Here is a 27574-nt window from a genome sequence, read left to right as displayed (position 1 = left end):
CATTCAAATATTACGAAATTCAACATTCTGTCCTCTAAACCTCATCCTTCACCCTACCTTTTATCTCCAGAAATTGCATAAAAATCCTGAGATGGTATGATAGTAACCATACTTTTGGTTCTGATGTTATGCAACAAATTCAAATGCAAATGTGATGCATTCTGCAGAAATATTTAAGAGTTAGACCTTAAGTAAACACCTGAGGATTCTAGGCAAAGTAGAAGCCATAGTCTATGCGTTAAATTTATGCACTCTTCTTTTAAAAATATTATATCTCACTTACTTCATTCAGGTCTCTGCTCCCCACGCTCTCCCTTACAAACCTACTTAAAGTAGTGGCTCCTCCCATTATTTTCTGTATCTATGCCCTGCTTTATTTTTCTTCATAGCATTTATTGCCACTCATCATTATATTACATGGGTATTTGTTTACTGCCTATCTCCTCCACTAGAATGTAAGTTCCACATGATTTTGTTTTGTTCTCTACTGAATACTCCACTCTTGGCAGAGCCTGGCAGATAATAGGTGCTTAATACACACTTACTAATGAATGAGTGAATGGAGAGGCCAAGACCCTCATGTGATGTATAACTTCACATGGTTTCTTAGAATGCAGTAGATCAGAAGACACAAATTAGAGAGGGAAGTTGCTAGAAGCAGGCATATAAACACTGAAAGCTGCTAACTAAACAAAGATGGAGAAAATTCAGAATAGCAAACACAGGGCCCGGCCCCATGACCTAGTGGTTGAGTTCAGCATGCTCCACTTTGCTGGCCCAGGTTCACAGGTTCGGATACCAGGCAGAGACCTACACCACTCACTGGCCATGCTGTGGCAGCGACCCACATGTAAAAAAGGAAGACAGGTACAGATATTGGCTCAGGGCTAATCTTCCTCAGCAGGAAAAAAAAAAGCAAACACAGTAATGTAGGCCAGTGATGTAGGATCACTTGTTATATGGATAAACAATTCAACATCCTTTAATAATCAACACCTTTATTATTACAACAAATAATACTATTAGTAGGTCTTCACAATGAGTCAATTCATCAGTTTAATTGAGTATCTATATATATGTATAAAGCTTTGGTAGGTCCTAGGGGAATCTTTATCATTAAGAAAAAGTTAAATTATGTTCCACATGCTTTGTTTAAAGAAGCAGAAAACTGCATAATATTTTTAGAACTATTTCCATGTAAAGTAATTAAAATACAAATTTTACTTTTAAAGGGAGAAGTCATAATTTTTTGGAAAAGACATGTAAATGGAATCTCTTAATTCCCAATAAAGTCAGACGAAGGAACCATTACAACATTTTATAAGTTTAAAACTTAATCTAATTTTTCTTTAAAAAATAATTTCAATATCGACCTATAGATCATTAGGCTTATCAACAGCGTATCCTCATCTTTGTTAGGTAGGATTTTAAAATAGATTAGTACATTCCTCTTTTTAGCACAATTTCTATCAATACTGGTAAAGTTACACTTAACCCAATATCCATTTCTCTCTTTCAATCATAAGCCATTCAGAGACACTGTACAATCAGGTGCTGCATAATGATATTCTGGTCAATGACGGACTGCATATACAACAGTGGTCCCATAAGATTAGTACCACAGAGTCTAGGTGTGCAGCAGGCTAAACTATCTAGGTTTGTGTAAGTGCACTCTGTGATGTCACACAATGACAAAACTGCCCTAGGACGTGTTTCTCAGAACGTGTCCAAGTCATTAAATAACACATGACCGTAGTTGAAAACCTTGAAAAAGGTCTTTCTCGACTGCCAGATTTACATACACTAAGCAAGAGCTTCTCAAACATTAATGTATATACCAGTCACCCAGGAATCTTCTCAAAATGATTCAGTAGATTCTGATCCAGTAGATATGGGGTAGACCTAATATTCTGCATTTCTAACAAGCTCTCAGATGTTGTTGACACCATTGGTCCACAGATCACGCTTTTGAGTAGTGATGAGTACTAAAGACTGTGTTACCTCAAAAATCACTAAACCACTTTAGAGAAGAATATTGAAATAAATGAAAAATCTAAATTCTATCCGATTAACAGTCTTATCAAAATGTTTCAGAACATATACTGACTGCCAAGTTGTAGAGCGACATAAAAATGGCTTTGCTTATTTTTCTTAGTTCTTACCTTCATAAAATCTAACGTATTCTATCATAAGTTTAAATATCAGCTGCTATCAACACATTATTTTCTCAATTAAGTTTTTAAGGTGTACTTATTATTTAGCTATCTCCCTCAGAATCAACTATGGCCCCTTTCTCAGAATTACCAATAATTCAAAATCTTGTACTAGGCAGCCCAGTCTCAAGCTATTTAATTTTCAAGGTGCCTGACTACTAAGCCTCATAGTTTACATCACAATTTAATATACCTAAATCATCTAACCTTTATATAGTGCTTTATAGTTTACAAATGCCTTCTAATATAACATTTAATACTTACAACTCTCCAAGATAGTTATCATTTACATTTTACAGAAAAGAAAACTGATCAAAAATAAAATGGTCCAAGATTACAAAATAAGTGAAAGCCTTAAGAATTAAATCCAGTCTTCTGATTTAAATACAGTCAATTCCTGATTAATTCCTGGGTAAATGGCTGGAAGAGATATAGATAACTGAAAATAGCCATTAAAATTAAAATTGCAGTTCACTGAAAGAGAGTTATTAGAGCACAGCCTGTCACATAAAAAGAAAGAAAGCAGCCCTAAACATCTAAGAGTGGAGAACAAGTGAAACATTTTAGGATATCTATACAATAGAATACCACACAGAGTTTTTTTTTCCCCCTAAATATGGTACTTCCAGGTTCCACTCTAACAGCATGAAAGTCACCACTCCTTCTCTCACAATAAGATAAAAGTTGAACAAATTGAAAACCAATGGACTTTTCTTAGATCCATCAGAGACTGAGGTCACAGGTCAAACTGTCACCCAAACTAGAGGAATGGTGAATACATATTAACCAAAGCAGAAGCCACAGGAACCAAAATCCGGTATGAACACTTAAAAAGCAACTTCAACAAGATGCTGGAGGCTGACTGCGGACTAGTTTGAGAGTCAAAATTCCTGGGGGTCTAGTCTAAGGGGAGCTGCTACACTTTCCTAGGTTTTATGCCCCATGGGGCTCTCACAGTGAGGATCAAAGAAAAATCTCCCACTTGGTCAGGAAAGGGAAAAAGTACCCTGTTTTAAGTAAGTCCAGAGAGTTCTCCACAACAAAAGCCTATTCAGCAAAGGAAAAGACTTTACCAAAGTCTTATCCAACTTAGGGAAAGAAAAATTACCCAATTCCTGCCCATTCTAGTCTTAATGACATATCTATATGGGGGACAGGGGGTTTAGAAGCACTTGTAAAGGCCCAGGGAGACAGACCCAGCAAAAGACTGATATCTAACCACAGGATTACAGAGCACTTCCCCACCCCCTACACCTCAGCACCACATGAATAGGGCTCCTATATAATAACAGGACTATAGCTGAAAAAACTGCAAGGCTCAGACTCTGCTTAAGATGTTTCTAGGGAAACTCAAAGACAACAAGGGAAACAAAAACAACCTCAGTTCCTATTATCCTATTTATTATGTCTGGCTTTCAAGAATAAATTATAAGTCTTGCTAAAAGGAAAGAAAAAGCACAGTTAGAAGAGACAAAGTAAGCATCAGATTCAGATATGGCAGACATTCTGTAATTATCAGACTGGGAATTTAAAATAACTATGATTACATGCTAAGGGATTTAATGGAAAAAATGGACAACATGCAAGAACAGATGGGTAATGTAAGCAGAAAAATGGAAATTCTAAGAACCAATCGAAAAGAAATATTAGAAATCAAAAACACTAACAGAAATGAAGAATGAAAATCCTTTGATAGGATCATCAGTAAATGGGATACAGCTGTGGAAAGAATCAGTGAGCTTGAAGAAGTATCAACAGAATCTTCCCAAACTAAAACATAAAGAGAAAAGAGAATGAAAAAAACAGAACTTCACCAAGAACAGCAGAACATTCTTCTCAAGCTCACACAGACCATCCACCAATACAGACCACATTCTGGGCCATTAAACACACCTCCCCAAATTTAAAGGAATAGACATCATACACTGTATGCTCTGAGACCACAATGGAATTAAACTAGAAAGCAATAGCAGAAAGATAGCTAGAAAATCCCAAAATATTTGGAGACCAAACACCACATTTCTAAGTGACACATGAGTCAAAGAAGTCCCAAGAGAAATTTTTAAGTATTTTGAAGTAAATGAAAATACAACTTATCAAAATGTGTAGGATCCATCAAAAGCAGTGCGTAGAAGGAAATTTGTAGCACTAAATGCATATATTAGAAAAGAACAAAGATCTAAAATCAATAATTGCAGCTTCCACCTTAGAAAATCAGAAAAAGAAGAGGAATATAGGCCTAAAAAGCAAGCAGAAGAAAAACAAATTAGAGGAGAAATCAATGAAATTGAAAATAGGAAATCAACAGAGAAAGTCCATGAAACCAAAAGAGGGGTCTTTGAAAATATCAACAAAACTGATAAATTTCTAGCCATGTATCATGATGTATCACACAAAGTTTTTATTTTGGTTTTTAAAATAACTAAGTGCTAGTCTTCATTCTCAAGCAAAATATGAAATGATTCTCCTGTTCCTCCCTTTTTGCTTAACCTTTCCACAATTCTCTGGTATGATCTCTAGTACATGTATGTTACAAAAATTTACCCCAAAAAAGACCAACATAAGACAACAGATGTCTTATTAAAGAGTGATAAACAAAAAAGCTTATTTACTTTTGTAGCATAATGTGAAAACATGAAAGACTTCATATATTTTAGTGGAAGAATTGAATAAGTTAATCCATGGCCTGACACACAAGCTTTTTCTTTTTCTTTTCAAATGAGTTAGTCAATATAGAAACGTTAACTTATTAGAGTAGACCTGACTAACTGTTACTCAAGAGGACAGAATGGCAGGAAGCTCTACCATTGTCAAACATACCCCAAATAAAGCACTGCTGCCATTATCATCCAAGAGGTATTATCACACCCCAAATCCACGTCCTTAGAATTCTTTTAGAACTGTTAAAGAAGCTACCTATCTTGGTAGCATAGGGTATTAAGAAAAAATGGGATATTGAAATCTGTGTTCAAATTCCACCTCTACCATTTTTATTAGCCACGTGATCTTCTACAAATTACTTAATCTATAAGAAGACTATGTAGGTTGGCTGGTTGTCAAGTACCACAAATACAAGTTCAACTAGTTTATGCAAAAAGGACAACTTATTGCAAAGATTTAGAGTGTCTCTTGGAACCCAATCTCAGGACCATGGACAAAGACATCTGAATACAGTCAGGACTCTTTGTATGTCTGCTTCTCTCCTTGGTCATTCCTCCAGATGCCACTGCTTATCTAGTTCATATGGCAAGAAACAAGGCCATTAACAGTTTCTGAGTCTTGTATCTTACAGCTGCAGCCACCAGAGAGCAAACAAATTATTCAACCCTCTGGGCACTTAGGATCCAAGAAAAGTTGAGTGGCCTGGCTTAGCACAGGTATCTAGAACTGGACCAATAAACTACAGAAATGGGCAGAATTGTGATTGACCTCCCTGGCCCCTCCAAGCCAGAGTGATCTTTTTAAAAGACAGATCTGATCCAGTCATCGACCTGGTTAAAATCCTTTATGGCCTTCCCCAATACACTAAAATCCTAAGTTCCATTGAACCAAGACTTATGTGGGCCTTCAATGGTCTGGCTCCTGTTCACCTCCTGCAACCTCGTATCAAGCCACAATCCCTCTTGCTCACCTTAAAGTTGAGCTTTATCTACTCTGGCGTTTTTTTAGTTCCTTGAACCTACCAAGCTCTTTCCCATCCCAAAACTGTTTTACACATATTCTTTGCACTCCCTCCATTTTGCAACTAGTTAACTTCTACTTATCTTTCCTCAAAGAAGCCCTCCTTGACTCCCAAGGTAAATTAGGTTCCCCATTCTTTTCCTTTATAACACTCCCAAAATTTCTAATTATAAATGTGTATATTTGTTTAGAATCTGTTAACTCTAAGAGAATCAAGAGCTGTGTTGCTCTCTATTATATCTTCTAACATCTAGTTGACCCTCAAGAATTACATGCTGAATGAATTGGCTTAGCATGAGACAGGGAGTAATCACCACTAGATCAACCAATTGCAGAAGAGGAGGAGGGTAGCAGGCAGGCAGAATTACTGTTATCAAGTTATTAAAATGGCTGCTCTAGCAGTAACTTACTGGGAAGAGAAAGTGGTTCCCAGAGAACTCGAGTTTCTGCTAAGCAGAATAAGCAACTTGTTTAATTTAGTTAAGCCCCTTCTCCCAGAAAATCCTCACAGAACTATGATATCAAGTGAATAAGATAATATATGTAACAGTACCTATACACTGACTTGCACATATACAAGCCGTCTTAGGAGACTATGTTGTCTGTTATTCTTGAATATTATTAACCTTCAAATAAGAAGTTAACTAAAAACCTACAAAATACTCCACTGTATATGACAAACATAGCTGTTTTCATGACCCCTTTTCTTACAGCATCCTGATCTTTTCACCTTCCTAAGAGAATTATGTACCTGCTATCCTGTAGTAATTGTATCCACTCAAATATACCTTTAGCTTAAACCAAAGAACAAATACTGGAAACAGAAAAATGAAGCAAAGCAAAACAAATCAACCAACCAAAACAACAACAAAACTCCTGTCCTCAAGGAGTTCATAAACTCACATTCTCACTCTGCCTCCAACCCCACCACGCCAGTACTCCTGCCGTACAAGTTCCACAGCACCCAAGATAAGGCTGCCAGATTTAGCAAATAAAAATACAAGATATCCCACACATTATCTGCCAATCCTATCCCCAGGCCACACTCCGTCTCTTTACCTTCATACACCCATTGCATAAAATCAGTTCCAATATTTTTCCTTATAAAAACATTTCCCTGGAGATTCACTGGATATGCTTTCTCCAAAGTATAAATAAAATCTACCTTGATTTTACTTATAGGCTGCCGGTAAAAAAACTCAAAAGAGGAAAACAAAAGAAATCATCTTAATTCTGTCTCTTGGTGGTGCTGGAAGTTAAAAAAAAAAAGGGATAAAAACAGACAAAACAAAACAACCAGTATAACAAGAAAACTCCTTTAAAAACCTAAAACGTCTTGCTTCCAAGAATAAGCATGTGAGGAAAAGATTAAGACTATTATCTTTTCAGGGGTGGATCCAGAAAGGAGAAATTCCCTGACAGGATGTATGTAAGCAATAATATTAGAAAGGGAAAATGAACTATCAGAAAAAAGGGGGGTTACACTGAGCTTCAAAGCGCCTCTGAATTTTATTTATAACAATCTCAGAGATCATCTACTTCAACCTTCTCACTTTAGAACTGAGAAAACCAAAGACCCTGAGAGGTAAAATGACTTGCCCAGTGTTAACACAGAAGACACTAGCTCCTTTTGCTCTCATCCTCCAACCTCTTGCCCCAGATGACATAAGGCTACACCACCCACTGAACTGAAGAAGATCCTCCTCCTCACCTCCAGTGGGTGTCAGAGGACAAGTTCCTAATATATTGTCGTGCGTAACACAAGAGAAATGTATTCCTAGCATTTCAAGGTAGATTCTGAACTGATTTTCCCAAAGATTGTTGTGCACAGTATTAGAGGTTTTTCAATATAATATTTATGCTAATTATTATTAATATAATTTCATAATTCTCTAGTATTATTAGCCTAATCCTCTAATTCAGGTATATTATGGTTTAAATTTGGTGGGTTGCCTGCAAATCTAACCACTAAGCATAGTGTTTCTGAGAGAGTAAGTTCCAAGTTCTAAACCATTTTACAAGTTTTAAAGTATAATCAATCTCATTCCAAGTTAGGAACTACCAATACACAAAGACTCAAAATTATAAACTGAATATGATAACTAAAAACACATAAAAAGCTTCATTTTATAAAAAGCTGCACCTTAGGGGTCATTTATTTATTTTTTGCTGAGGAAGATTCGCCCTGAGCTAACATCTGTGCCAATCTTCCTCCACTTTATATGTGCATCGCGGCCACAGCATGGCTGACAAGTGGTGTACGTCTGTGACCCGGATCTGAACCCACAAACCTGGGCAGCCAAAGCAGAGCACTCCAAACTTAACCACTATGCCACAGGGTCAGCCCCCAAGGGTCATTTATTTTTAAAATTAGTTATTCAGGAATGTTTAGCACAGGATATAAAAGATGTAAACATACATCTTTTTATTAATATTTCACTGGAAAACCAAAATAAGTCAAAAAGAATCAAACACATGTCTATACTAATCTAATTTAGGAAAAACATCAACAGAAAAACCTTCAATGTATATTTTCATGAAGTGAGCTATAAAAGGTAAGAAGAAAATTGTCATTTCATAAATGACAGGTTGATGATGTATATATTACAGAGTACTTAGTGCTAGTTCAAAAAATGTGTGGGTACAGGAATTATATCTGAACAGCTAAATGAAGTTCAAAGAACCTCCAAATACATTTTTCTCTCTTCTCTTGAGATAAAGCTATATGTTTCACAAGTTAAAATTAATGTTTGAGAATCTATTTTTAAAAATTTCTACTCAGTACGTTAAATCAATAGATATCCTTCACTCACTCATTTAATTGTCCACCAAAAAAAATTGAGCTCCTACCATTTGCTAAACACTATGCTAGTGACTTTGGATTTACGATAGTAAGCATCAGGTTAGTTCCTATCCTCAAGGAGTCTGGAAAAACCTCAAGTTAACTGTATTTACCCAAGTGATAATGACAGCTGAATTTCAGTTGGTCATTTAAGAAAACATTAAAAAATGTAATCAAATTAATTCTCAAAAAAGAAACTATACAATAGTAATCTTCAAGACATTTCAACAGTCTTAAAATTGATAGGAAATTTTCCCACAAAGTAACAAGAAGTACTGTTTTGGTAAAAGTTCCAATAATATAATATTTTAACAGCAGTTTTTGCTATGAAAATTAACTGAGTTAATCCTCCAATGAAGAAATCAAAAACTACTATCTACTGTGATAATGAAAATCAAGCACTGGGAAATAATACCCTAAACTATTCTGAAAATAAAGCAAAATGTATAATTAAATATAGTAGTATACAATATTAAGACATTGCCTCTGAATATATGGTTATTTACAAACCTGTATAATTTAAAAATAGCTCCATATTATACCTTACAAATGATCGCAACATGTATTTTGGATTGTGTCATGTGAGAATTTTTCAATGAAAAAGGCCTTAATGTTTTCTGAAGATCTTATTTTTCACAAACTTAATTCAATACTCTGTCTATTAACAAATCGTATAACTTTTTTATCAATATTAACTACACCTATATTTATAACTACCTATAGGTATTAACTATAATACCTATTAAATTTGCAATTATTAAAAACACAATGTATAAGAAACATTCTTCAATTTACAGCCCTACGTCTCCAAAGCAAAATTCATTGTAAATCAGCCATTCTAACATGCCACGAAAAATCCTAATGACATTTTTTCATTGTATTTTACAAAGAAATATTTTCAACATCCATCAGCTAAAATATTTATATTTTCTTTAAAAGCATTCTGAAAACATCTTTACTGAACTTATGCATACTAATTAGTGGCATAAATGGGCACTATCTCTATTTACATGTAAGAAAACCAAGGCACAAAGGTGTCCATTTTGTAAATTGCAAGGTCATTTCCCAACCAAGCAATTGATCCTACATCATCAAGTTATATTATATGTGCGCCACTTCCAAGTGCCATAAAACAATTACTGTACCTTAAACCAACTGCCTCTGCAATGCCTATGTGCAATTCCGTTGTATCAAGAGGGTTAGGGCAACAAGCTTAAACAAGAAAAGCTGGGAAGGAAAGACTAGGAAAAGAAAAGGAAAACACTTCCTTTTGGCAGTGAATCATTTACTTTTAAATAATGAGATGTAAACAGTTTTTAACATAATAATCAAGTAACCAACAGTTGTTTTCCATTTTCAAAAAATATTTCCTCTTTCAGACAGATCATACAAAATTGGAGCCTACTCATCCTTGTAAACAAAACTTAGAAAACTGAGAACAAATTCCAGAAGTAAATACATGATACTGCAAAGAAACGAACTGAATAAAAAATAAAATTTAGATAAATTAAGGAAGGCTCATTATGGCAGTTAAAACCCTATCTTAAATATTAAATGCTTCCTTTCATTCAACGAAGGCTATGATTAGCAATCAAACATTCTGTTACTGAAAAATAAAGAAATACAAAACTTTTCTTATTCAAAACTTGAGAAATTTTATATCAAGTTCTTTATTCAAATCTCCGACATAAATAAAAATACTTTTCCTAAAAGAAACTTGAGCATAAAGGAAAAACTGTTCCCGAGAGTTCAGACTGAGACTGCATTTGTAATTACGGTATAGTGCTATCAACGACAAGAAAAACGAAAGTTACCTAGCATTCAAGTTAAATTTAAGAACATTAGACGGGTTAATGACCAATAAATCAATCACATCCATTACCGGAGAGAAATAAGACTTAGCCAATACGAGAATCTAACACCAAAGAAAAAATTAAAACATCATCCAAGACACACCTTATAGAGAAGAGGATAGGAGTAGACCGAGTCGTATTAAAGTATCTAGTGCAGCTGGGGATTAATCAATTAATCGGCTATAGGACAGGTTGTGAATGTTCAGACGGGCTTTCTTTTCATCATTATTCCAGTTCATCACCCGCAAGTGCAAGAGAAGGCGTCAGAGTACCGAAGCTAGGGGGCATGCTGTAGCAAGGGGAGAAGAAAAATGGGAAAGGTGCAATGGATGCTGCATAGTTGAATAATTATCCGGGTGGCACAATGGGCGAGTCCGGCCGACATCGGAGCTGAGTGAGCGGCTCCACAACTCTGCCCGAGACACCCCCCGGCATTAATAGGCATCGGAGGCGACCGCCGCGCTTCGCCTCCTCTCGCAGCGAAGAAAGAGAGCCCCGCACTCGCTGGCCCGTTATGTCCGAGGACGCAAACGCGCGCGCCGGCGCGCCGGGGCTCCGCCGCCGCCCCGTGCTGCAGCCCCCCCGGAGCCACAGGCCCGGGGGCGGGCGCGGGGGCGCTCAGGCGGGGCACCTCAGGTGAGACCCGCAGTCCCCCGCCTAGAGCCGCCTCGGGCGGTCCCTGCGACCGACACCAGGCGCGCCCGCCGGCCGCCGTCGCCCTCGGCTCCCAGTCCGGCTGGCGGGTGGGCGGCCAGACTCCGGCACCTGCGAATGGGGGTGGCGGCCGCGGGGGGAGGCGCCCGTGCCCGGAACCCCTCCGGACGGGAGCTCCACGCGCACCCCTCTCCGTTCCGGCCGGCGAGGAGAGTTCCTCCCCATCACCTCGCCCCCCAGAACACGATTCCTGAGAGACGCGCGCTCACCGTGAGATCTTGGGGGCTCCTGCCTTACCCCTTCTTCATGCTTCGGCGGCGGCCGCCGGTCCCCCTCAGCTCCCGGGACTCCACCTAGAGCCTCCAGGCACGTCAGGCTCCGGGGTGGGACCCGCTCCGGGCAGCGGCCGAGGCGCGGGCCACGGGCAACGCCGCCTGCGGCGCCCGCCAGTTGCCGGACCCACCGTGTGCTCGACGCGCGAGCGAACAACACCGCGAGCCGCCGCCGCCCCCCACCGCCCCCTCCCCGCGCGCGGCGCTCCACAACCGGGCGCGGGGACCAGAGCCTGAAGCAGGGGGGACCGCTGGACTCTCGCCACCTAAGCTCCCATCCTTCCCACCGGGAGCTATTCCCCGCCCATCAAGGTCTTCCAACTTAAGATTGTCACTTTCCTCTTCAGCCCCCAGGGCCCAGGTGCTACCGCGGTGCGAAACTCAGCCTCCGCCCACTCACCCATCCGTGGGGATGAATACCGCTCTTCCCCCCCTCTCCTGAGGCTTTGTGGTATTGCCCAATCCTCAGTTTGGGGGAGGGGGACGGGGAGAACAGCGCTTGGCCCGGGAATGAGGGAAGATGATAGCCAATTGAATGAACCATCCTTTCAGGGGCGGGGTCAAAGAGAAGCCTGCCCGCCCCGCCCCGCCCCCTCGCTCCAAACTACACTTCCCATTATGCCTCTCTCACGGCCCGCCGCTCTGCACGCCGGGAGGGTAGAACCTCGCGACCTCGGGGTATTTCGGGACTCGTAGTCTTTAATCTATCTGACTAGGTCCTGAAAGTTATAAGGTATTATAATTCTCTGTATTTCGCTAGATAAGTGTTTCCAAATTCTCAGGTCTGTTTCACTTATTCTAATGCTAATTAATTGGTTGTTTAGAAATGTGATAAATGACTTGCAAGGAGGTGAAAAATGTGTTTTGTGGCAATCTGTCAGGACCTGGGAGCCGCTTCTTCTTCCGCCCGGGCCTGGTCTCCGCAGAGGATCTGTTGCCGTCATGTCGGCTGCGATTGCAGCTCTGGCAGCTTCCTATGGTTCGGGTTCAGGGTCCGAATCGGACTCGGACAGTGAGGGCGGACGGTGTCCGCTGCCAGCCGCCGACTCTCTCATGCACTTGACGAAATCGCCTTCGGCCAAGCCCTCTCTGGCGGTGGCGGTGGACTCGGCTCCGGAGGTGGCAGTTAAGGTAAGCGCTTCGGCCGCTGATGCGGTGCGGGAATTGTCGGCTTCTGCTCCAAAATCCCGCAGTCCCATTTGTTAGACCCCGGGTTACCTCTTCCTCAGTGCTGAGAGATAACTTGCTAACGCTTGGTTCGCTTCTCCTTTCTACGTGCCTCTTCCTCAGGAGATGCTGAGAATTGGAAGTTCAGGACAGAGCTCCACTGCTCCCCTCTCTTGCCTCCCGCCATCAGAAAGCAAGTGGGAAGAGGGGGTGAAATTTCGAATTCATGGATAAGTATGTGGCGTAGATAGAGCAGGAGTTATCTCAGAACATAGATAAAGCTAGATCAGGACTTCCCTAACTCGAGTATGTGCCCTCGCTTGAAGTGAGCAGTGATCTGGCTTTGTTTTGTGTTTGAAGTAAGAACTGGATTCTGATCCCGGCTCCACCACTTCTGTGGACTTGGGCAAGTTATACAATCTCCTCTGTTTCCTCCCCTGTGCAGTGGAGGTGATTTTAAAAGCACCTATCTATATGAGAGGATATTGTGAAGATTAAGTGAAATGATAGAAAGAAAGCCTATAGCACAGAGCCTAGTGTCTAATAAAAGTGCAATAAATGTTAGCTCTTGTGATTATATATGTCGATACATTTATAATACATGAGTAAAAGACCTTGGAGTCAAGAAACTGTGCATGATCTCAATTGAGGAAGGTGATAGAGGGAGAAAATGGATTATATAGTTCATTTAACAAATATTTATTGAACACGTTATTTGCGAGGAACTGTTCTAAGGGCTGAAGACACAGGCCATCAAGCCAGACATTTGTGCCATCATGATGCATACATTCTAGTGGAAGAGGCAGCCAGTAAAATATGAGAAAATAAAGTGGTTACAGATTGGAGTGTGCACTGTGAAGGAGAAAAATAGAGTCCCATGGTAGAGAATAAGGTAGGAGCATGACTTCCGTGGTTTGGTCAGGGATATGCTCTTTGAAAAGGCGGCTCTAAAGAACAAGAAGCAGCCAGCCATGTGCAAGCTAAGGCAAGAGTTTCCAGGCAAAGGAGGCAACAAGCCTGAGAGGGCAAAGAGCCTAGTGTGATTGAAGAACTAAGGAGAGGTCGGCGTGTCTAAAGGCCAATGAGAGCATCCACCGATTGGTAGTGTCGGCCCAGCAGAGCCTAATAGGGTGATCAGAAACTCAAGATGTGGTGAGGGGAGACAGTGTACAAAATTCCTTTGTATTTAAGATGTTCCCAAGTCTAGTGTTATAACTTAGGTCTTTTACAGGTTTGTAGTGAGCTCCTTATGAATTTTATTATTTATTAACGGGCCTCTGATATGAAAGAATGCTTAGAATCCTCCTTTCTTTATAACAAAGCAAACTCCCCAAATTTATACCCCTCCAGCAACCTGCTGAATCTTCCTTCTTTCACAGCTCAGCTTTTTGGAGCTCTGTCATTTTCTCCTCCACCCAGTGCAGCCCAGCCTTACCTCTTGGGAGACTACTTACTCTCCCTGAGTGATGTGCTGGCCTTCTAGTTGTCAAGTTCTGCCATCTGACTTTAGTATTTGCATCAAGTGATGCCATTAGATAGTTCTTTCTGGAAGCTTTCTCTCCTTTTGGCTTCCATGGGGCTATCCTCAGTCTTCTGATCTCCTGTTTCTTCTTCTTCTCTCCCTTTCAATATTGGTGTTTCCTGGGACTCTGCCCTTAGTCCTCTCTACACCCCTCAAATTTTCCATGCCTTCACCCTCAGTCTGTGCTTCTGATGACTTACAGGTGAACACTGTGAAGTGGTTCACACAGGCTCTGGAATCAAGACTGCTAGGATTGAAATCCTGGCTCCAACACTTAACCAAATGGTGACCTTGAATAAGTTACTTGAGTGCTCTGTGCCTAAGGTTTTTCTCATCTGTAAAGTAGGGATTACACTGGTACCTATCTCACGGAGTTAAAGGCTTTTCTTAAAGCATATTAAGCACTTAGAACGGTACCAGGCACACTATCCTTATTATTTCCAATTCTAAACTCCTTGCTAGCTCCAGAACTATTAAACTTCTCTCCCAGGATGACACTCGGACACTTACAATCCAATGTGCTGAAAAATTAGCACATTTTCTTTCCCTCAAAATCCGCTTCACTTGTTTTTCCCATTTTGATTAATCGTCCTGCAAACCCCCCCCCCCCCCCGCCCCCGTTAGTCCAGCCAAGAACAAAGGGGTCTTCCTCTTCTCTTCCTTCTTCCTCAGCCCCTGAAGGTAGTGGTTCAACTGGTTCCAACATTTCTGCTTCATTTCTCTCAAATCAGTTCCTTCCTCTTCATCTTCGCTGACACAGCCTTACTTCCTATCTTCCTTACCTCTCTCAGGCGTCATTCTTGACTTTCTTTCTCCCTTAACCTCTACTTTTGGGTAATGGGACCTGTCCATTGTGACACAATGATATTTATCAAATCTCTCTTTCCTTGTCTGCTGCCACTGTTTAGTTCAGGTTCTTATCATTTATCTTCAAGACAATTATAATATCCTTCTAACTGATCTTTCTACTTCCTCCTTTCTTGTCTCCTGGTTCCATACCGCACTCTTTCCTTCACAGTGCACCCAGAGTGATTTTCTCAATTCCAGCGTTATCCTCTCACTTCCCTGCCCAAAGACACCGGGTTGCCTACTGGGTAATTTCTGAGTTCCTTGTGGAACCCGTGAGACCTGCCATTCTTTCATGCTGAACTCTCGACAAAGCCCCAAAAGCCTTGTTTTCTTTTTTCCTCTCAAGATTGTGCCCATACTAGTCTCTCTGCCTAGAAATCCTTTGCCCCATGCCTCCCTCCTGCCCAAAAAACCTCTGCTCTACTCAGTCTCAGCGCACGCATTTCCTCCTCTGTCTGCCTTCGCCCCCTTTTCCTACCTCAGTTGTAGCACTTGCCACATTGCTGTCATTTGTTGCTTTTTTCTTTCCCCTGGACTGTTGGGAGACCCTGGGGACCAGAGATTCTTGTGTCTTTTCCTTTTCATGTCTCCAATGGCTAGTACACAAGATTGAGGGGAATATATGAGAAAGAATGAATGAAAGATTACATGAGAAAGAAAGTCTTGAAATGGCATGTACATTGAGAATCAGTGTACATTGACTGGGTGAGAGTGAGGGTATGTCTCTAGAACTGACTTAGTTCAATCACTTCAGGTTATAAGTAAGGTACTCCAGAAGGAGAGGTTGCATAAGGTCCCAGGGGTCCATTAGAAGCAGAGCTGGGGCTACACCCCCCAGTGATCTAGGTTCTGTGATGAGAGAGTCAGGGACATTGATCATCGCTAGTCTGTGAACCAACACCTGCTTATATGTCCAAAAAACCCACAAAAGCCTTATACATAGTGAACGTAGTGATAGAAACATGACCAACAGAGGCGATGTGAAGCATGCAAATAAGTTCATCTGTATATGACTAATTGTATTGTGACTAATAGCAAGCATTTTGGCAGAGAATAAACTTATGCAATGTTTTTAATCCATTTGCCTGAACACTAATGAGACCAAGCATCTTTTCATATATGTTATCGGTGATTTGAATTTCTTTTTTCTTATTGAAGCAACTAATGGGTTGTCTTCTTCCTTTTGATTTGTAGGAGATCTTTGTATTACTGGCTACCATCCTTTGTCAGTTATGTGTATTACAAATATCTTTTCCAGTTTGTGGCTTGTCTTTTCACTCTCTTCACTGTCTTGATAAACAGAAGTGGTTTATTTAGTGTAGTCTTATCAAATTATTCTTTTATGGATTGTGGTTCCTGTCTCTTGTTTGAAAAATCCTTCCTTATCCCAAAGTCTTAAAAATACTCTCCCATTTTATCTTTTGAAAGAACCATGTCTTTACTTTTTTGGGGGGGGGCACTTGAGCTAACATCTGTTGCCAATCTTTTGTTCTTTTTTTCCTTCTTCTTCTCCCCAATCCCCCCAGTACGTAGTTGTATATTCTAGTTCTAGGTCCTTCTGTTTGTTCTGTATGGGACGCTGCCTCAGCATGGCTTGTAAGTGGTGCTAGGTCTGTGCCCAGGATCCAAAACGGTGAAACCCCAGGCCACCATAGCAGAGCGTGTGAACTTAACCACCCTGGCTTGGCCACAGGGCCAGCCCCTGACCATGTGTGTGTTTTTTACATTTAAGTCATAAATCCACAGGGAATTAATTTTTGTATATGAGGTGACCATTTTTAATAATTGTGGCTCACTCTTTGGTAGGGCTCTCTGCCTGCCCCTCCCCCCTTTTTGTCGTTGTTATTCCAGAATGTCTTTGCTATTCTTGGCCCCTGTAATTCTATATACAGTTTAGAATTGACTCATAAAGTTCTACTAACACCAGGTGGGATTTTGTTTGGAGTTGCATTGAATCATAGATTCAGTCGTTTGAAAACATGTTATATCTATTCATTCATTTAGATCTTCTTTAGGTTTTTAATTTCTTCCATAGTTTATAATTTTCTCCAACAATATCTTGTACAGTTTTGTTGCAGGTATTTCTAAGTGCATCTTATTTTTATGCTATTATATTAATAAATAGCGTTATTTTTTCCATTTATGTAGTTTTCTAACTTATCTTACTCCTTACATGGTCATATCAGCTGCAAATATGACCGTATCGTCTTTCTTTCAACTTTTATTTTTTTTTCTTGCTTTGCCATGCTTGCTAAGATCTCCAGAAAGAGCAAAAATAAAAAGATGGAAAAAGGATATATCAGGCAAATTCCAGCAAAAGAAGGTGGCGGCACTGGTTGTATTAAGATCAGTAAAATAAAACAGAAAAAGGGTCTCTTCATAATGATACAAGATTCGATTCACAAAGAGGTATTTAAAAATTTTCAATTCATATGCACCTAATAATGTAAGCTCAAAATATTTAAGCAAAAACTGATAGAACTACAAAGAGAAATTAGCAAATCTGTAATCACAGTGGGAGATTTTAATATACCTCTCTTAATAATTGATAGAAGAAACAAGATATATCAGTAACGATACAGAAAATTTAAATAACAAAATTAGCATACTCTATCTAAAGAGTATAAAGAATATAGAACTCAATGCAGAATATTGTTTTCAAGGACTAATAAAACACTCTTTGAAAAAATGACCATATTCTAGGCCAGGGATTGTCAAACTTCAGTACAGGGCCACATAGTAAATATTTGAGACTGTGCTGGCCACATACCATCTTTGTCACAGTGTCTTTCTGTCTGTCTTTCTTTTTAAACAACCCTTTAAAATGTAAATACCATTCTTAGCTTGGTACAGAAACAAACGTGGGCTAGATTTGGCCCACAAACTATAGTTTGCCATCCTCTGTACTAGGCCATAAAATAAATCTCAGTAAATTTTAAATCATATTATCATATTCACCGACTACAGTGCATCTAAGCTAATCAGTCACAAAAAGATAAGTATAAAATTCCCATATTTGAAAATTATGAAGTTGTGCTTCTCAGTAACCCGTGGGCCAAAGTAAAAAGAAATGATAGAAAATATTTTGAACTGAACAATAAGGAAAATAATATTCATCAGAACTTGTGAGGTGCAGCCATAGCAATACTTTTTAAGTATAGCCTTAAATACATGCAATAGGAAAGAAGAAAGGCAGAAGGTTAGTATACTAGGCATCCATTCTTTTGGATTGATTGTTTTTTTATCATTCCATTCTTTTCCTCTGCTCATTTATAAATGATGCCCTCAGTTTCTGTTAAGTGGTTCCCGCTAGAAATTGAAATGTCTGAATTAATCAATACGTATGCCTCTTAGTGAACAGCGCAAGAACCTTAGAGCACTTCCATTTTATTCACATCTCCCCACCCCTACTTTAGCTATAGTTGTCCTGTATTTTTTGTATATATTTAAACCTCAGAAGATGACGATGACTGATGTGGATTCATGCATCTCATACGCTAGATCGCTTTCTTTTGCTGTAATGCATACTTGAGAATGTCCCTTAGTAGGGGTTAACTAGTGGCAACTGCTTTCAGTTTTAGTTTGTCTTCAAACTTTTTATTTAACCCTCTTTCTTGAATATTTTCACTGAGTTTAGTTTGCTTAGCTGAGAGCTATTTTCTCTCAGCGTATTTAAAGTAAAATATTCTACGATCTTCTGATTTTCGGTGTTACTGATAACAAGCCAGCCGTCAGTGTAGCTATTTTTCTTTTGACTGCTTTTAAGACAGTCACCGCCCCCCCCCCCCTTTTATTGGGATATCATTTCATTCTTTATATTCATTATGGAATACACAGGTGTGGATTTCTTTTTATTTGTCCTGCTCAGAATTTGTCAGGTTTCTTTAATTGTGAATTGATTGGTTTGGAGTGTGGATCTTTCGGCATTTCTGGAAAGTTCTCAGTTCTTATCGCTTCACATATTTTAATCCTGTCCTCTCTCCTCTTATTCTAGAACTCCAATTAAACATATTTGTGTTCTTTAATGTATGACGATGGTTGAGTATTTTCTGGTTAAAAATTTATTTTAATGCAACCTTGTCAGATTTTGCACTTTGAAAATCATGTAATGAGCCCAATTGGGTTGCAAGAGTTGCTTATTCATAGACTCTAAAGTTAAAAAAATAAAAGCAGACCTGGCTTTCTCTCATTCCAGTCAGTGACTATGTTACTTTTCCCCAGTGCATTCCCTGCTTTAGCACAGCCAACTTGAGTAGAATAAAAATTCTGCCTCTAATTTTAGCATATGTTTAAATTCATTCTTCTTGGGTGATCTTTCTCATACTTGTGAGCTTCAAATGGATCGCCTTTTCCCTCTGCGTTTGTTAAGGGCCAAACTCAAAGGATGTGTTCATATGAATTTCTATTCTTTTGTCTCATCCACCTAGACTCTCATTTTAGGAAGTCTTCATTTCTACTTTCTGGGGGGAAAAAAACTATACCATAAATTGATAAATAGTTTAGAATAATGATTAATATTTATGTTCTGCTTTATAGTTTACAAAGTGCTTTTACCTCTGTTTTCTTATTTGTACAACAGTAGAAATGTGAAAAGGACTGAAAAGTAAATATTATTTAGTTTTATTCTCAAATTTCTTTGAATCTATAAAAGATAAACTTTTTAAACTTATTTGACCCATAGGATGTTCTTCACTTACTGTACTTTCATTTTTATGGATAATTAAAACTGAATAGAAATCCTTGGTAATTCTGTAATAATTTCAATTGCATGCCTAATTATTATTGAACTCCTTGTGGGTGTTAAAACAAGGTTGAGGTATTGTCTAAGTTTTTCTAATTAAATATAAAATTAATAATCCTTCATTTTCGGAAGGTTCTTCAGTTTGTTCTAGAATTTTAGCAAGAGCCAGAAACTGGGATCTATCTGTATTTTTTATTAGTTGCCACCATTGCTTATATAAAGAGTAATTCGTTTTAAATTATACTTTGCATTTAAAACTTGGCATCTCATAATGCTCTGTTCAAAATAATTCAAATTTAGAATATTTAAAATACCCTTAATCAGGAAGATCTGGCAAGCCATATTATAAAGTGGTTCTAGCAACTGTATTCTATAAAATCCATTGGGGAGATATGAATGTGGCTAAGCTTCTTGTTATTTTAAGCAGTTTATCACTAGGAGTTGAATATTAAGAGAGAAAAGCATGTAATTTAGTTTTTATGCAATTTAAGCAATTTGTGTATAACCTTTTAACTTTATGGTACTGGGTTTTGCTTCTGAGCCCTAGGCAAGATAGTATTTCTAATCAATGAAGATTCTAGTGTGCATTCTAGGGTAATATATATATATCATCTTTTAGGCGGCCCAGCATTTGAACCCCTTTCCTTAAGAGTCCTAATGTGAAGAACATCCCTCCCTGCCCCCACCTGTAGAAGCTGAAAGCCCCGATTTTCATTCTCCCAGCTCCCTGTCAGCTGAGGCTCAGGACCGTCACTTGGGCTCAGCCAGCCAAATGTGCCCACCTAAATCTAATCTAAAGCTGGTCCACAAAGAAGCAAGAAAATATTTTTAAGTGGTGGCGGTGGCCAACAGTGTCTAGTTTCTCGGGCCAGTAGTTTCAACAGCAACATGCAGTGGCAGCCAGAGAGATTAGTGATGGTGTTCGGAGATGGTGAACTGTTGTCCTCACTGGGCTGGTTCTGTGATATGATTGATTTTGAATTGTGATTCCGTCTGTATACTCACCCTTTATTTCTGCCTGTTTCCCCAAGCTGATTCTCCACCCTTGTCGGCAATGCTAAGAGAAACTCGAAAGGATTCAGCACAATTTAATCAGCCTGGGAGGGTTTTAGTTGGTTGCAGCTAAAAATCCTGGCTAACTTTGCTGGCAATTTTTTCATTTGTTGCTAACGGAGTCTCTTTTAATATCCTTCATTATGGTTACTTTAAATTCTTGCCCTTCATATTTATTCTATTAATATTTTGGAGTAAGTGACTTAATCTTGCTAATACCTCACAGAGTTGTTGTAAGGATAATATGAGATGATATATCTATCCTGGTCTTGGCAACTACTGTTGTTTAATATTTTTGTTCATAGCACTTACGCTTTTCTAGCAAACTACATAATTCACTGTTATATTGGTTATCGTCTGTCTCCCCCACTAGACTGTAAGCTCCAGCAGGGCGGGGAATGTCGTCCATTTCTCTGGGCCTAGAACAGTGCCTGGCACATAGGTAGACCCCCCAGTCATTATTTCTGGAATGAATAAATGAAGCTGAAGTTACCATACTTGCTTTATGAAGATGCTTATGCTCCTGACAACACAAAGAAAATAAAAAGATCAACTGTGGCTCTCAACATCTCCCATCTGCTCCAAACATCTATCACCCGTCACCCATCCTCGTCTTTGTCATCTCTGTTTCAGCTCAGAGAGAGCTCTCTTTCTTTCAGAGGCTAATCTTCAACTGTGTCCTGGGTTCTCTCCCCTCCCACCTCTTCTGGGATAACCATACCTTTGATTGCCCCCTCATTCTTTTCATGTGCTTCTCCTTGCTCGCTCCTTTCCTGTAGCTTATGATTGACTAAATCTTTGACTTAGTCTTTTCTTAAGGAAGGAAAAAACAAACTTAATTTTATCCTGAAAATCCTTCAGTCTGGCACCCCGTTTCTTCTTCTTTACAGCCAAATGTCTTGAAAGAGTAAAAATTATTACTGTCTTGATTTTCTAAATCCTCAGTTATATCTCTGCCCCTTGCAAGTAGCTTTCCCTACTCCATGCCACAATGGAAATCACTCTGACAAAGGTTCTTTTGTGACGTAATTGCCGAATTCAGTGATCTTTGGTCTGCCTTCATCCTCTTTAGTTGTTCTATGGATTTGACTTTTCTTTCTTCCATTTGATTTAACAAATATTTATTGAACATGCGCTGAATGGCCTGCATTCTACTAGGCAGTAAGGATGTAAAATGTAAGTAAAAGTCGTGTGCAACAAATAGTGTACTATTACAGTTGCCATGAGGAGTTGCTACACCATTCCACAGGACTGTGGATGAAAAGCAGTTTTCTTGAACCAGGAGGAGGGAAGGTATCAGGGAAAATAAGAGGATGATAGATTATCAGATGGTAAAGGGATATGCATGAGGAACAAAGACAGTAACATTGCAAATGGTATGGAAAGCATGAAAGAGCTTCATAGTTTTAAAATCAGCAATTAGTCTAATATGGTAAAAGTTAGAGTATATTAAACCAGGTAAGGAGGTATTATAATAGACCAGGCAGGATATGATGAAGGCTACAGTAGGACAGTAGTGGCTAGAACGTGAAGGGAAGGTGGGAGTAGGGTTGCTAGAGAACCACTTCAGAGGTGGAGTCAGTAAGGCTCAGTCCTGGATTTGTGCGTGAGTAAGGATGGAGTTATGGGGATGATATCTTCTGTTTGGACATAGCAAAGCGTTTGATGCTGTGGAACCTCCATATAATGAAGTTCCATAGGCAGTTGGATATGGGGATCCAGAGACCAGAAGTGTGGTCGAGGCTGCAGATAAAAATTTGGGGTGGAAATTAAAGTCATGGGAAGGTTAAGGTAAGTTAAAGATATGGAGACTTTTGAAGGAAGTTCAGGGAGTCGTACCTGAAAGACCGTATCTTTGAGAAGTGAAGAACTAAGTTGGCTGCTTTGGTGAAGGGTGTTTTAAAGGTGGTAATTTCATAAGTTTGTGTCTATGGTATTCTTTTTCTTGTCATTTTCAGGTCTTTGGTCATTAGCTGGTCTAACTCTACCAGATTGCCATTTGTCAGTCGCGGTGCTTCTTCAGTATCACTGTCAACATCATGATATCCCACCTTTTTTGCAAAATTTGCAATATTACTGTACATTGTCTTTGCTTTATGTTGACAGATATATCCTGCCATCAGCAAGAGGCCAGCAGGATACAGATGGTGATATGTTAGGGATAGTTCTAGGGGTTTAGAACACATTTGTGTATACAAAATCCAGCGTGTATAGCTTGTATTTTAGTAGAGGGAGGTAGATAATAAATATATACATCAGGTGATGATAAATATAATGGAGATAAATAAAGCGAAGTAAGGGGAAAGTAGAAAAACTGAGCAGAGACCTGAAAGAAGAGAGAACAATCATGTGAATATCCAGGGAAAGAACATTCCAAGAAGAGGGAACAGCAAGTCCAGAGACCCTAAGGCAGGATTGTCCTTTGATAAATTCCAGGAATAGCAAATGAGCCAGTGAGGCTGGAGTAAGTGAACACAGGCGCAGGGCTAGATGAAGACAGAAGTTGGTGTGGGCAGAGGGCAGATCACGGAGGGTAAATTCTCAACCAATTAGATCCAACTTCCTCATTTTGTAACAGCAATTTTGTAATTCTAGCTTTACTGAAATATAATTCATAGAGAATAGGAACTTCCTTAAAAATTTCAAAATATAACTTGAATGCCCTAATTAAATTAAAGGTATTTATAGTATGTTTAATATGTTTAATATGTAAATTAAATATGTACAAATAATGTGTTTTAATATGTAAATACTCGTGCAGGACAATACAGGAAGACAACAGTGCACTGTGAAACGACCCTAGGGAACCATACTTAATTTTTGAGAACAACTGATAATGAGTCTTGTAAGTCTTTGTCTGGCTTTTACTCTGAGTGGGAAGCTACCGGAGGGTTTAGAGCAAAGGAGTAGCATAATCTAACTAATATTTTAAAGAATCACTCTGGCCCCTGTGTGGAGTGAGGCTGTAGGTGGGCAAGGGCAGAAGCAGGGAGACGACTTCGAGGCTATTACAGTAATGCAGGGGCGAGATGGTAAGTTGGACGGCAGTGATAGGAAAAGAGGACTGGGGGAGTGGTTGAAGTCTGGATGTGTGTAGAAGGTAGAGGATTTGCTGATGGATTGGATATATAATGTGAAGAGAAGAGGAGTCAAGGATAACTCCGGCAGTATTCACCTGAGCAAATATAAGGATGGAGTTGCAATTAACTTAGATAGAGAAGGCTGGAAAAGTCATTGGGGAAGGGAGAGCAGAAGTTCCCATTTGGATATAGGGAGTGTGAGATGTCTGTTAGGCACCCTGGGAGAAAAGATGTTGAATTGGAGCTTAGATATGTAAGTCTCCAGGGTTCAGGGGACAGGGTCAGGCTCGAGGTACCAATTTGGGAACTGTTCTATTTGTAAGTGATAGAGTTACACAGGAGATAGACTGCCAGTAATTCTGTAGTGGAGAAGAGATTTTTATGTTCCTTAAACTGGGGATGAATTTAGGAAGGTGGAAACGTTGACGTAGATTGTAAGTCTGTGGGTTTAGAGGGTTCGGGCCCTACTGCTTCCTTTTGTTTCCTCCACAGTCTCTAACCGAGTGCCCCCTGGTACATATCTAAGGAGGTTTGCTGAATAACGAAGGAGCGCTTCTCCTGAATTTGGAAGCAGAAGATCAGGTCGTTTGAGTTACTAAGAAAGAAGAGTTGGATTCTCTTAATTTAAGGCTTTGAGTAGTGTTAACTTAGACATTTTTAATTTGTTCAAATGGGATAAAGTCAGTGTTTTGAAAGGAAAAATTTTTGTTATGCATTCTAACTTCTGTAACCACATACATTACTTTTATTGGTCTTTGATTATTAGAACTATTAATCACATGGCCCTAGTGTGATAATGATTAAATTGGTGTTAAAATGGCTAGCTTAATGTAGTTTCTAAAGTAGTTATTCGTCAGATCTTTAACATTCATCTGGTTTTCTTTTAGGAAGACTTGGAGACTGGAGTTCACCTTGACCCTGCTGTTAAAGAGGTTCAGTATAATCCTACCTATGAGACCATGTTTGCTCCTGAGGTAAGAAAGGACACTATATTTAAGATTCTGCCTTTTGCTAAAGTATTTAAATTATGCCTAAGTAGATAAACAATTGGTGAATTTTTCAAAGTTTTCTCACAAAAGTATACTATTTAAACTTTTAGAAAATATATCTTGTTGTATGTCAATTATATCTCAATTTGAAAAAAGAAAATATATTCCTTTAGCCTACAAAAGTTTAAATAGTATGGTCTTATGGCAGTACTTTTAAAAATCCACCAGCGGGCCAGCCCAGTGGTGTAGTGGTTAAGCAGAGTGGTTAACACTCTGCTTCGGCAGCACAGGGTTTGGAGGTTTGGATCCAGGGCACAGACCAGGCATCACTCATCAAGCCACGCTGTGGTAGCATCCCACATACAAAATACAGGAAGATTGGCACAGATGTTAGCTCAGGACCAGTCTTCCTCACACACACACACACACACACACGCACACAAATCCACTAGCTGTGTATCTGCATCCACACAACTATCTGATAGTATAGAACTATGTCTTTTGAAAAGGGAAATCTTAAAATATCTGATTCTTAGATGTGAACCTAATTAACATCTTCCTCTCAGTGTTGATAAAGGAATATTACAAATTAACCATAAGGGGAAAAAGTATTTGGTTTATTAGCATCGTCAGTGCAGAGTATATTATGAAATGTCTAGTTACAAATGCTGCAATGCTAAACACTAAATGAGGTCCCATACTCACATGGTCAGTGCTTGGAAGTAGTTGCAGTGTTCATCGCCTGCTCTGAGTAAGACATCTTATGATGATAAATGGCGGTGGAAACATTAAAAAGATAAGGAAGGAAAAGAAAACATCAGAAACAGTGAAAATTGTCCATTTAGCAAAGTCTTTATAGAAAAAATGAAATTTATAAATATTTTGCCCTTATAAAAGGAAAAGAATGCTTGATTGCCAAAATAGAGATGCTAGAAAATGGTCATTGTAAGAAAGAATAATAAGGCTTCAGTAGGAGGATCCTTAAGAGCACTAAAAGATGGAGGTGAGGAGCCGTATTTTACTGCATCTTGGTGGAGAAAGAAATACTTTTTAATATTTTTCATTGTTTAGCATATAGTCATTGGGTTTTTTTTGGTGTATCAGAACCATAAAACTATTTCATGTAATTTTCATGCTTAGGTTTCCGTAGTCACTTAAAATATGGCAATTGAAATGTGTAGCACAGGCGGTGTGTGCTAGTGTTAGACAGGGCTCTGCCTGTTCTCTGGGTAACAGTAAGCAAGGATCTCATTCTCATGCTCTGAGACTGTGACACATTTTTAATTTTATTCCATTATCTCTTAAATCCTTCTATCCTGTCAAACTATAACCCATCTTTTATCCCTTGGCACTATTTTAGCCAACACATTGGAGAGAGATGGTATGTTACATATATGCCTCATGATTTTTTTTTTAATGAAGAATACTTCAATTAAATAGAACCACTGAATCCAGAAAATAATAAAATTTGAAGTAAGAAATTTTGGAAGTGTGTGTGGCATTCCTGTGTCAGTGTATTTTCTATGAAGTCTATTTTTCTTAAATTTTTAGATCCTATGCATAACTAATATATTGCTGTGTAACTAGGTTTCAAAACTTTCAAGAAAAATTCAAAAAGTCAAAAATTTTTGTGGTGCTATTGGCAAGGCAGTAGGCCTGTCATCCTCTTTGTGGGGTTAGCAATCCTTTAATGTTCTGTTCTTCTTTTCCCCATGTTAGGGAGCCTTACATTAAATACATAAACTAGTTTATGTTAGGAACACTTCTATGCTTGTTGTCAACAATTTTAGAAGAAAATGCTGAGACTAAAAAGTGGAGAAAAATTATAATTTTTCCTGATTGCCAAATGAATCGTCTGTGACATAACAAGTTATTAACTTTGAATTTTATGACTAGGATCTGTCTAAGTTGGAAAAGTCTAGAAAGGTGTTGTCAGGAACTTTGCTAGATGAAATTCAAGTTCCCATAGTTTGAGAATCCACTGTTAGAAACAAGATATAATCCCTCTCCTCAAACTAGATATATATCCCTCTCTTTACCAGAGAGGCTGCACTGAATTTATTTTTTAAAAAGATAGAGATAATGCCTCTAAAGTACTATTCAAGTCTAAGGAGAGATTGCATCTGGTTGTAAAGATGAGAAAAAGCTCTGTGAAAATAGTAGTATTTGAAATGAGCAATACAGTCCAGTTTAAGAACGTGAGATTTGAGGTTAAACATACCGCTTATTAGCTCCTGTGTAACCTTGCATTATTTTAGTTTTCTCATAGGAAACATGAAGGTAATTTCTACTTTACCAAGTTACGAGGATAAATGAGATAATGTGCTTAGGAAACTCCCTGGCACAGAGTAAGCATTTAGTAAATGGTGGCCCTTATTTATATTTATATTAATATTGGCATTGATGGCTAAGTAGGCTTTTATGAGGAAAAATTCCAGGCAGAAGGGAACAGCATGAGCCGAATCATAAAAGGTCTAAAGAACAGGAATGTTTTAGTCATTATCAGTAGGGAGAAGAGGGTGAGACTAGAATGGTGCTTGTATAATATTGCACAGGGCTCTGGGGGCCACGGTGAAGAGTCTGGTCTTGATTTGATAG

At 39.0% G+C, this 27574-nt stretch overlaps 2 protein-coding genes across 5 annotated transcripts in view; one reads left to right on the top strand and one right to left on the bottom strand.

The window, feature by feature from the left end:
- Positions 1-12043, bottom strand: part of WASF1 (WASP family member 1) — a 61609-nt gene extending 49566 nt beyond the window's left edge. For 2 of the 4 annotated variants that reach the window (XM_046676434.1, XM_046676438.1), the window contains exon 1: positions 11513-11872. The gene's annotated coding sequence lies outside the window, so the exon portion shown is untranslated. Of the gene's footprint in view, positions 1-10692; positions 10955-11512; positions 11873-11975 lie in introns of those variants that run through there. The other 2 variants (XM_046676437.1, XM_046676436.1) reach the window with 2 other exon arrangements.
- A 444-nt stretch (positions 12044-12487) lies between these two features.
- The window catches only part of CDC40 (cell division cycle 40), a 47944-nt gene continuing 32857 nt past the window's right edge, over positions 12488-27574 (top strand). Inside the window, exons 1-2 of the mRNA XM_046675591.1 lie at positions 12488-12706; positions 24875-24961. Of these exons, the coding sequence (XP_046531547.1) occupies positions 12518-12706; positions 24875-24961 (276 nt within the window). The 5' untranslated portion in view covers positions 12488-12517. The remainder of the gene's footprint in view (positions 12707-24874; positions 24962-27574) is intronic.

The sequence above is a fragment of the Equus quagga genome, chromosome 11 (genome assembly GCF_021613505.1).
Source record: "Equus quagga isolate Etosha38 chromosome 11, UCLA_HA_Equagga_1.0, whole genome shotgun sequence".
Classification (NCBI taxonomy): domain Eukaryota; kingdom Metazoa; phylum Chordata; class Mammalia; order Perissodactyla; family Equidae; genus Equus; species Equus quagga.
Note: the sequence above shows the minus strand (reverse complement) of the source record. Positions and strands in the feature narration are given on the sequence as shown.